At 41.0% G+C, this 12,166-nt stretch overlaps 1 protein-coding gene across 2 annotated transcripts in view; it reads right to left on the reverse strand.

Moving 5' to 3' along the window:
- The window catches only part of POLR3B (RNA polymerase III subunit B), a 117,174-nt gene extending 105,496 nt beyond the window's left edge, over positions 1-11,678 (reverse strand). For both annotated transcript variants that reach the window (XM_063074679.1, XM_063074678.1), the window contains exons 1-4: positions 11,505-11,678; positions 5,259-5,291; positions 1,494-1,550; positions 1,344-1,408 (exon numbers count right to left, since the gene is read on the reverse strand). In XM_063074679.1, the coding sequence (XP_062930749.1) occupies positions 1,344-1,408; positions 1,494-1,550; positions 5,259-5,291; positions 11,505-11,576 (227 nt within the window). In that variant the 5' untranslated portion in view covers positions 11,577-11,678. The remainder of the gene's footprint in view (positions 1-1,343; positions 1,409-1,493; positions 1,551-5,258; positions 5,292-11,504) is intronic.
- Positions 11,679-12,166: the final 488 nt, after the last annotated feature.

Raw genomic sequence — 12,166 nt, forward strand, 5'->3', positions numbered from 1 at the left:
AGTCCATTGAGACCTTAGTGTCCATACCTTGGTTTTTAAATACTACTTTCCAACAAAAGGGACTAGGACTTCTTGGAGAAATGGTTGATTCCCAGGCTGGAACAGGGAGAATACCAAATTAACTCCATCTTATGGTGTCAGAAAGTAAACGATTATTGGAAAAATAACGTGGGCATATTGAAAGGACACAGGAGTCAACTTGAAGTATGTCCCTGTGGCCAAAGCTGAGACACTAGAAAGACAATAGATTAATGATAGTACTGGTCTATAACACATAAAATAAAATAAATGTCTGTTGAGTCCAAATTGATAAAAATTAATATAGAGAGATATAAATGAGGGGAAGGGGAAAACTTTCTTACAGTAAAATTCAAAATTAATGCAGAAGGAACAATGGAAATAGGGATTCACCATTAGGTGAACACCACGGTAATAACCGTCATAGATAAGAACCGTCAATGCATGCTAAAACTAGTGGTGAAAGTATGATGAGAAATAAGATATTTGCACAATCTCAAAGGACCTCCCCATAAGATACTTATTAATTACAAAATGAAAAAATAGTTACAGTGGAGAAACCTAGAAGATACCACCTTCACCAAGTGAACAAAGTTTAAATCACCAGTAATAAAATATATTGACATCTGTACCCCCAGATATAAAAGAATGAGAACGACACAAAACATCGTTTCTGTATATTCTTGCCCAAAATCCATAACCAAATCTCAATCACGAACAAATACCATACAAATCCAAATTGAAGAAACTTCTACAATAACTGACCAGGTTGTTCAAAAGCATCAAGGTCATGAAAGACCAAGAAAGACTGAGGAACTGTCACAGATTGAGGAAACTAAGGAGAAAAGTCAACCAAATATAATGTGGTGTCCTGGACTGATTCCTGGACGAGAAAAGGGATATTAGTGGGAAATGTCAAATAAGGTCTGTAAATGACAGCTTCTGAAGTTGACAGCATTGTTATCAATGCTAACTTCCTGGCTTGGACGATTGTGCTGTGGTTATGTAAGATGGTAAAATTAGTGGAAGCTAGGTGAAAAATATATGGGAACTCTTAGTACTATTTTTGCAATTTTTCTGTAAGTCTAAAATTATTTCAAGACAAAAACTTGTTTAAAATATTTGAAACCTAACAGTTTCAACAACTTCTCAATCATAACTCTACTTGTTATAGTTTACCAATTAAAAATTAAATTTGAGCACTTTATAATAGTCTTATTAAACAGATAAAAGAGAATGATTTTAATAGTTTTTGATACCAACTACATTCACTTAAAAAATTACACATAATCAAAATAGCAAATTAAGAGTAGTTGGTTCCTTACTTTAAGTACCACATGGGGTCAGCATCACTCGTAACCTTTTCATTGGCTTTCATTATCTTCTTTATCTGCAGTGGAAAGTACAACTTTAGGAACAACTCTGGCTTCCAATTAATTCTTGGCTTATGTCTATGTCCAATATCTAATGCTTACCTCTACATTGATGAAATAGTTAAATGAATCTATATGCTGTTTTACAAGGCCTTTCACCTAAACAGAAAGTAAAAGGTAGGTTAGCAACAAAATAGATTATATAATAAATTCTAACAATAGAAGATCATCAAATTTTTCTCAGAATCAAAGTGAGAACAAAATCCATGAATTATTTAGTAAAACTTTTCATTAATGTATCCTCATTTCATTTCTACACCATCTTACTTACTAGTTCACCCTCAAATTTTCCTCCTTGAAGAAAGGGAAACTCTTATACACGGTTGGTAGGAATGTAAATTAGTACAGCCATTATGGAAAACTGTATGGAGGTTCCTCAAAAAACTAAAAATAGAACTACCATATGATCCAGCAACCTCACTGCTGGTCATTTATCCAAACGAAAGGAAATTAGCGTACCAAAAAAATATATGCACCCATGTTTCCTGCAGCACTATTCACAAAAGCCAAGATATATAATCAAGCTAGGTGTCCATCAACAGATGATGGAAAAAGAAAGTGTGGTACATGTACAAAATGGAATACTATTCAGCCATAAAAAAAGAATGAAATCCTATCATTGGTGGCAACAAGCCTGTAAAGACATTATGTTAAGTGAAAAAAGTCAGACATAGAAAGATAAACACCACATGATTTCATTCACATATGGGAGCTAAAAAAAAAAAAAAAAAAAAAAGTTGAACTTTTAAAAGTAGAAAGTAGAATTGTGGCTAGAAAGGGGAGGAGGGAGGAGGAGAGTAAAAGGTTGGTTAATGGACACGAAATTACAGCTAGACAGGAAAAGTAAGTGGTGTACAGCAAATGCTAGGCATTTATACTGATGGAGTTTGGATGTGTTGTCCCCTCCAAAACTCATGTGGAAATTTGATCTCCAATGTGGCAGTGTTGGAAACTGATTGAGTCATGGGGGCGGAGCCTCATGTTGGATTAATGCTCTCCCTGGGTGGGGGAGTAATGAGTGAGTTCTCACTCTATTAGTTCCCACGACAGCGAGCTCGTTGCTTAAAAGACCCTGGCACCTTCTCTCTCTCTCTTGCTTCCTCTCGCCATGTGATCTGCTTGTACCCGCCAGCTGTCTGCCACTTTCCACCATGAGTAGAAGCAGCCTGAGGCCCACGCCAGATGCAGCTGTCCCAGAATTGTAAGGTATTTTTGTTATAGCAACACAAAACAGACTAAAACATATACCTAATAATAATTTATTGTATGTTCTCAAATGGCTAGAAGAGAGGAACTCAAATGTTCTCATCACAAAGAAACGATAAGTTTTTGTGATGATGAATTTGCTAACCACTCTAATTTGACCATTACACACTGGATACATGTATTAAAATATAACTCTGTACCTCATAAATATGTATAATTAATATATTTCAATTTAAAAACTTTTTTAAAAAACCCCCAAAAACAGGTATGGCTGTATTCTAATAAACTTTACAAGATTTAGAAAAACAGGGGAAAAAACCCTTTTCCTCCTTGAAAGGTAATTTGACCTTTGGAATTCAAGATACTGATTCCCCATAAACTAAGAAAAAAGGCAAAATTTTCTATGCATACATTGAATTTTCAAAATATCCAAGAAAAAAATATAGCCATTGAACATCTTCTCTTTAACCCTCAATGTCTAGTTTCTGTTTTTGTCTTTTCCTATCTGAGCAATTTCATGATTTTCACATATCCAAATCTTGGTCATTCATATCACTTAAAGAAGAATGACAGGAAAAAACAAGGATCTCTATTAAGAGAGTTAAAAATACTGGCATTTGAAATTGAAAGCAGGATGAAACTCAGGGAACCTAAGATCAGACACAAGCTAGCAGCGGCTTTCCTTTCATCTTAGAAGTCGAAGTCACACATACATTAACACTACGTGCTGCTATGGACAACACTGAAAAATAAACACGTGGACTCCAAAATCTTAGCATTTAAAGGGACCGCATGTGCTCATTTTTAAAAAATTAATCTTTGAACACAATCGCTCAACACTTCTAGAACATTCCTAACAGATAATCACAGAGCCTTTGCTTTAATTACACTTCCTTATTACAGATCTTCTTAGCTTAACAAAACAACCAATCCATTTTGAAACAGTCCTAATTGCTGGGGAAAAAATTCAACCTTATCATGATCTGAGGTCTACTTTTGTTTCCACCCATGAGACTTAATTGTCTCTTCTGGAGAAAATGCCTGCTCTAGGACAGACTGTTCAGTCATCACATCTCTCCTTCATGTTCTCACTTCCATGCTGACCAGGGCCTTCAGTTACTTCTCACACACCTGCCTTTCATACCCTTCAGCCGTGGAAGACCTGGCTCCTGAACATGCTCCAGTATATCAACCTTCCCCCTAACGTGGGCACCATGATCTCACTAACAACACTGTCCACACAGAGAACCAGTGTACAGTGGGGCTACTGCCGCCCTCATCCTGCATATCATACCACTTCTATTAAAGAAAGCAGGTCACATCAGTGGTTCATGCGGGGCTTTCAGTCAACTAAAACTCAAAGGGTGATTTTTATCCTCACAAAAAAATGCTATTAAGTTGAGCACACCGCATTTAGTACTTGTGCAAAACTAAGCGCAGGGATTTACATTTCCTCTTTACTGCTGTCGTCCTAGCCAAGGAGGACTTCTGAGTCTTGATTCTGTCAGCCAACAGCATGGGCAGCCTTGTAAGCTTTGCGTTATCTTCAGGTATGTATTAAAATCTTTAAACTTTTGTTCATGGGCAAATATGTTTCAAGGTATTCTGAGTAAAAGAGAACCCCAACTTTAAATGAAATGGATGCAATAACCATGGTCTCGTGTCCCTATGTGAGTTCTCTACTTCTCCTTGGACTGTGTGTCATCAACTGTCTCCTCTCCTCTGAGTCATAAATACCATCCCTTCTCCAATTATGTACAGTTCCTTAAAAAAACAAAACTTTCTCTTGACCTCATTACCATTTTATTTCATTCTTGGTCACCCCCCTACTTAAAAACTCTTCAGTAGCTTCCTAGAAAAAAAGCCAAATCCTTATGATCCAGCAATTCCACTGCCATATGATCCAGCAATTTCACTGCTGGGCATATAACCAAAGCAATAGAATCATCATGTTGAAGGGATACCTGCAATCCCATGTTTATGTAGCTCTATTTACAACAGCCAAGAGGTTCCTAAACGTCCATAGTTGGATGACTGGATAAGGAAAATGGGATATATACACACAATGGAATACTACTCTGCCATAAAAAAGGAGATACTGCCATTTGCAACAACATGGATGAACTTAAAGAAAATCATGGTAAGTGAAATAAGCCAGGCACATAAAGAGAATTACCACGTCCTCACTCATAAGTAAGAGCTAAAAAATAAACAAACAAATAAATAAAAGAAAGATACAACAATCACAATAATACACTGAACTTTTAAAAGGAGAGAACAGAACTGAGGTTACGAGAGGTGGGACTGGGGTGAGGGGGTGGGTAAGGGAGGAATTGGTAAAGGGACATGAAAAATGATTATATTGTATAATGTTGAATACACTAATTATCCCGATCTGAGCATCACATATTGCACACAGGTATTGATATTCAACTCTGTACCCCACAGATATGTACAACCAACTATGTTTCAATAAAAAATAAATTAAATAAAATAAAAAATAAATAAAACATTGAGCACCCAAAAAGCAAAAAAATAGCTCATTTCTTGACTTTTTTCATCTGAAAAATAACCAATTATTATTAAATGTGAAAAAATTACCTTTAAAAATGCTGGAAGCAGCCTCCATTTTTCCTGTGAACCAAAACAGTAAGAATATCAGAACTCTGTGACAGCAACTACAATACTTTTATAAGAAGTTATTTTAATGTACCAAGAGGAGCAAAAGAAAGTAAATTAAAACTAAATGAACAAATTTTAAATTGTAACTACTTTTATGGAAATCGTGTGTGTGTACATGCATATATGTATAAACATACGTACATTATAAATATGCCACAGATTTCTTAAATAGAATATAATTTAATCTCTTTTTGATGACTCAAGATTTAAGCACTTTTCAATCTTTTTTTATTCTCATGACATGCCTTGAGTAAGCAGGATCTGCCAATTTGAGAAAGTCTCAGAGAGCCTGGTGGGGGAGCCAGGTCTCACAATGCAAAGGGATTTGTCTCCCCCTCCCATCCTTTCTCAACCAGTGCCTGGTCAGAGCTCACCTCAGGGCTGCAGGACAGCAGCCTCCCATACTAACTAGCTGCAAACTCACCAAGGTCAAGGGTTCGGATCCCCATACTGGCCAGCCGCCAAAAAATAAAAACATAGCTTTCAACTGCCACACTTCTTGAGTTCTTGAGCGTGCTTTTTATACCTTCCTGAGGTCGTAAGTGGTCTACCACGACAGCCTCTTTTCATGTATGGCATCTAATCTGCTAATGGGAAATCAGACAAATTGCTAGAGCCAAGTCTACAGTTAGAATACATAGTTTCAGTGCCTGAGGAAGGACCTAAGGATCACATAGGTCTTTGCAGCAACTGTAAAAACTTTGGCTTTCACTCTGAGTGACCTGAGAAGCATTTGGAAGGTTCTGAGCAAAAGAGTGACGTGATGACCTGATTCATTTTAACTAGAATACTCTGGCTGCTGGGTTGAGAATAGAAAAGGTTACCAGCAGTAGGGAGATCATTTAGGAGTTTACTGCAATAATCCAACCTGGTAAACAGTACAGGTAGTGAGAAGTTAGCTAGGAGATACAATTTGAAGTTAGAGGCAGCAGGACTTGAAAACAGATTAGATGGAGACTCTGAGAGAAAGAGGCATCAAAATTAGCACCAGGGTTTTTGGCAGGAGCAAATACAGGGACAGAGCTACCACTGATGGAGATGAGGTGGGGAACACTGTAGGCGCAGCAGGTTCAGGTGTGGAGGCGCTATCAGGAGTTTGGTTTGGGACACACGTTTGAGACAGCTACGAGCCATTGGGGAGGAAATGTCAAATAGACAACAAATATGAATCGGCAACTTGGGAACAGAGTGGCCTGGAGATATAAATTAGGGAGAGGTTAGCAAATGGATGGCCATTAACACCATGTGATGGATGAGAGAGTGAGACCTAGAAGACTCCAACATTTAGAGATGGACAAAAGGTAGACCTAGCAAAGGAGACTGAGGAGTGAGCACGGAGGGAGGCAGACAACTTGGACATGGTTAAAAAAAAAAAAAAAATTTTCAAGAACGGAGTCACGCAAAACTAATCTATGATGATAGTAATCAAAAGGTGGGGGGCAGGGATACTGAAAAGGGTCATAAGGGAAATTTCTGGGGTGATGGAAATGCTCTATAGTGTGTGTTGCGTGATAGTTATTCAGCTATACATAACTATAGAAGCTGACGTACATCTATAAATTAGACCTGAATTTAAAAAAAAAAAAAAAAGAAAGAAAAAGTAAAGAAAGAGGGGAATGACAATTGATACAGGTTAAATTGTGTCCCTCCCAAAATTTGCATGCTGAAGCCCTAACTCCCGGTACCTCAGAATGTGAACTTATTTAGAAAATGAGTTGTTGCAGATATAATTACTTTGTTAAGAACAGGTCATTAGGGTGGGCCTTAATCCAATATGACTGGTGCCCTTATAAAAAGGGGAAATTTGAACCCAGAGACACACACAGGGACAAAGCCATGTGAAGATGAAGGCAGAGATCAGGGTGATGTTTCTGCAGCCAAGGACTGCCAACAAACCATCAGAACCCAGTGGAGAGGCATGGAACAGATTCTCTCAGAAGGAGCCAACCATGCTGCCACCTTAATCTTGGTCTACCATTCTCCAGAACTTTGAGAAAATAAATCTCTGTCGTTTAAGCTAGCCAGTTTGTGGCACTTTGTTACTGCAGCCCTATAAACTAATACAGTCCCTCAACTTCCTACTCCCACACCTTCAAATTTCTCTCTCTGCACCCATTCTCATACCCATTCTCTCCCATCTCAAAGGAAGCAGTGTCCATTCCTTGGTCTAAGGCTAACCCTTCTGCCACAACACATCTCCTCCAATCCTTTCAAGAAAAACAGTAATCTTGCCCCCATTTCAGGCCTCTCCACCCTTGGATATTCAACCTATTCTCTCTGTTGGCATCCTCTTCAAGACCATTAAACTATTCAGATCTTTCTATTAAAAAAAAAAAACACAAAAAACCAAAACTTCCTTGACTCAGCAACTCCCTCTAGCTACTTTCTTCCCTGACCTTCAGCTTCCTATGTTCCCCAAAATAGTCTATACTTAGCTTGTCTGTTCCTCATTTTCCACGCTGTCTTCATCCCAGCATAGTCAGGATTCTGACCCACCTGCCAGTGAAATGGCTTGACAAAGGTCAGGAAGGCTGCTGATCCCAAAGCCCTGCCCTCAGCTCTCTACTCACCCATCCCTTCCACAGCACTGACCATGCTGGCCACTGCCCTCTGGTAACACTCCGTGACAACATTCTCTGCTGATGTCGTTCCTCTCCCTGACTGTGTCTTATTGGTCTTCTTTTCCTCTGCCCACCTGGTAAATGTCAGTGTTCTTCAGAGTTCTATCCCAGGCCACATCTTTTCTCGTTCTCAAGTAGTGCTGGGCACGAAGATTCAAACAACCCTTGTTTAGCTTCCCCCATTTCGCCCCCAGTTCCAAATGTAACCTCTTTCAAGGGCACTGACCTTGTCTGTGTCGTTTATCACAGTGTCTGGCACATAAAAGACCCCCAATAAATACTGAGTGAATAAATGAACACCTGAGTGACTATCACTACCACAGTGAGCCACCAGGTATGGGCCTCTCCCCTCCAACTCCTGACTGGGCAGCAACACCTTAAGGACTCAGGCTACTCAAACTCGGTTTATCCAAAATTAATCTTTCCTCAGCTCCACTCCCAGTCTCAGTGAAGAGCACCATTCATCCAGTCAATCCAAGGTTCGATACCCGGAAGCACTTCCCCTCTGACTTCTCTAATCAACAGGAAGACAGGTCCTACCAAAGTCTACCTCCTTTTAACCTCCCTCACATTCATCCTCTGCTACTGTGTCAGCTTAGGCCCACCTGGACTACCGCGGTATTTCCTTCCTAATCCTCCTGTTCGTCCCTTCAAGTCAGAGTTCACGTTCTCATGCGCACAGCTGATCATCTCAGTCTCTGCCTTACAGCTCTTCAGTGCCTCCGCACCCTCCTCAGGATGTCTAAACCCCACAGCAAGGCACACAAAGTCCTCTGTGCTCTCAACCCTGCCTCCTACTCCAGCCTCACCTCATATCCCACACCACAGTGTGGACTCCTGCTCATGGTGCTCCATCTATTTGGAGCGCCCCCTTCCACCACACTTCATCCACATTTGTCAAGATGTTCAGGCATCACATCCCAGCTACCATTTGTATTACCAATATATCCTCTGCTTACTTGTATCACAGCACCTATGGCATGGTATTCTACCTGCTTACATGCCTCCCCCTATAAATCTGTAAGCTCCTGAAAGGCAGGCAACAAGTTTCACTACTGGGTAAGTACTCAATAATATCGATAAATATTTGTTCAACAAATAAATAGTTACCTGGCTCCAACGCTTGTGTTATTTCTCCTACCATTCACGGAGCACAGAAAAAATACACTAGGCAAGGCAGTTCAAGTAAAACTGAGCTCCCACCTAGCAAAAGTTACAGAGAAAACACTGAAGTTGGAAAGCTGGAGTAAATAAATATTTTAATCTCTCAATTAAAAAGAAATGCCATTTTTCATTCAGAGAAAACTCAGCACTACTAAAGAATTTCTCTAAGAGAGTACTGTTCAAATTAATCTTCATTAGTTCAACACTGAAATTATAGTGTTTGCCTCACAAAATCAAAAATGCAAAGACAATAGTCAGCAGTATAAATGGCTGAAATGTCAGTCTCTGAGTCCCTGAATGCAATTCTAGACAACTCTGCTTTGGAAACAGCAATAAAGTTACTCGTCATACTCATTCACTCAACAAGAATGTTAAGAACTGAGGACACACCAGAGAAAATGACAGTGAGAAGTCTGGTGGGAAGAAAAACAAGTACAAGATACCATGGCAGCAAGTAGCAAGGAGATCTAATGTTTTCTGGGAAAATCAGGAAAGGCTTTCCTAAGGAAATCATATCATAGATATTTAGAATTCAATTTACAAACAGAAATGAGAAAAAGATCCAGAAGGAACTGTATGCAGGGAGGCAGGGAACAGTGTGAAAAGAGGCTGGAGAAATAAGCAGTGGCCAGTCTGAGTATATACCATAAACATGGTAAGGGCTTTAGATTTTGCCCTAAGAACAATGGGCAGAAATTGAACAATTTTAACCAAGGGAGCAATATAACCTTATTTGTGTATTTAAACTGATGGCTCCGGCTATTCTCTAACGGACTGGAGTGGGACAAGACAGGAGCTGGGTAGGCCAGTTAGGATGTAAGAATTGACATATGAGTTGTGTAAGAGCAGGAATGAAATCTCAGGTTTGCATGTTTAGAAGGCAGGAAGACACTTAAGATGTGATGATAGACTGAATGCAGAGGGCTGGGAAGAGGTACTATTATGCCTCAATCAGAAAACTGGAATTGTGGAAGTGGTCTCTTCACAGCTGTGCAAATTCAAACAAGAAATATAAATCTTCAGGCAGCAGTTAAGGATGAAGACTCTGGAGTCAGAGACTGACAGTCCCAGTTCCAGATTGGCCATCTATCACCTTCTAACACTGGGCTAGTTACTTAACCTCTCTAGGCCTCTCTGGCAAAATGGGAGTAAAAATAGTACTTATTTCAGAGGATTAAATAACATAATGCCTGTTAAGGTTAAACAGATCCTGACACACAGTTTGTGCTTAGTAAATGCTGGCTCTTGATATTAAAACTCTATAAGGTTAAAACCCAGTATTGCCTGATGATCATCAGCAGTGTACTGCACTCACTCAAAGACCGAATCGGATGGATTAATTATAATTTGACTTCATTAAGACGCCAAATAATTATAAGGAGGTTCTTATAATCCAACAGATTCACCAATTATGTCACTCTCCTGCTTAAACCCTTCAAAAGCATCTCATTGCTCCCAGGAGAAAGTAAGTCCAAGCACCTTCAGATTTCTAGCAAAGCCTTTAATAATCAGGACCCTTACATATCTTTCATCTTCTCTCTCCTCTATTTTTCTTCATTTTAGTATTTAGTACTGCTGGATTTATGTTCCTCAAAAACATCAGATGGTCCTGCCTAAGGGGCTTCAAGTATCCTGTTCCGTCTACCTGAAATCTCTTCTCTGACGATCCTCTCCAGCCCCATTTCTCCACTTCCCCACTCCATGCCAATTAAGATTTTGAGGCTCAGAGAAATTATAATACGCGCCTTTGCCAAAAATAAAATGTCAACAGCTGCACTTCATGGGGCAGCTCCCTGCAGGGCCGTTCTCCTGAACTTCTGAGACTGATGAAAGCTATGGGCCTTCTCCGCAGAAAACACACGGCAAAGTGTTGAGCAAATATTCAGGCCGTTTAAAATATCCCTGCAGCCCACACTTGAACTCTGGGTTAAAAGTACACAATAGTAGCCTGGGATTCGGACGACGTGGTTTTACCAACACAGCCAGCTGTGGGACCTCATGAAAGTGGCCTGAGCTCCTGGACCTGTGTCCTCCTCTATAAGCCCGCGAAGATGCAATCTGTCCCCCAGTACGAGGGCCCTGCCTCTTCGACGCTCACTTATCCTGGAAGGGCTCCAACCCGACAACCGTCCGCGGGGCTTCTCGGCCCCCGCAGCTCCTCTGGGCTCAGCCCTTTAAAGTGCACGCGGAGGCGGGCTCGGGAAAGGACCGGCACGCGCGGGACTCTGGGCATGCGTGGAAGACCTGAGCATGCGCAGAAGCCGACAGCCCGACCCCCCCCCCCCCCCCCCCCCCCCGTCCCATCCCGTTTTGCTGCCGGAGCTCCCCAAGCAACGCCCCCTCAGGAGGCGTCCTGGCCCCTTCCGCTCCCTGCATTCACCTCTACACTCGGTATCGGTGCAGCCAGCTGAGCCGGGGTCAGGTTTCCAAACTCCTCCGCTAGCACGTCCATACTGCTCACGACGAAGGAGGAAGCAGACAACTCCTGCACGCCTGCCTTCGCTGCTCCAGGCAGAGCGCAGCACGCCTGAAGAGCGGTGCGCCGAAGCCTAAACTGTCCCCACCGCGCATGTTCATTGGAGGCGCGACAGAAAGGTTCCGCCTACTCCCGGTCCGACCTGCGGTGGAACCCGGATGTGGCCGAGGCCAAGCCGGGAAACTGCGCCCCCTGCTGTAGGTCGGAGGTCTCGCGCGGGTAATCCTAACCCCCTGCCAACCGGTTTGTTGCCAATTCCCCAGTAATTGAGACCAACAAAACATAGCGGTTGTAATTTTTAAAGTAAGAAGTATAAACGGATAATTTGCGCAACTTGAACCACCAAGGAGGTGAAATCATTTAATTCAGTCCAAAACTATGCGTTATATGGTATGGAAAAGAAGGAAACTTGCCAAATGCTTAGTAAAAGTTGATTGGTGAATTAAATGATGGTACGTGCATGTGATGGAATAGTATACAGCCATCAAAATGACCGTAAAGTGGGGAGGAATTAACACTAGAAAGCAAGGCATAACCGGGCACTAATTAAGACAGTATTAGATTCT

Source organism: Cynocephalus volans, chromosome 12 (genome assembly GCF_027409185.1).
Source record: "Cynocephalus volans isolate mCynVol1 chromosome 12, mCynVol1.pri, whole genome shotgun sequence".
Taxonomy (NCBI): domain Eukaryota; kingdom Metazoa; phylum Chordata; class Mammalia; order Dermoptera; family Cynocephalidae; genus Cynocephalus; species Cynocephalus volans.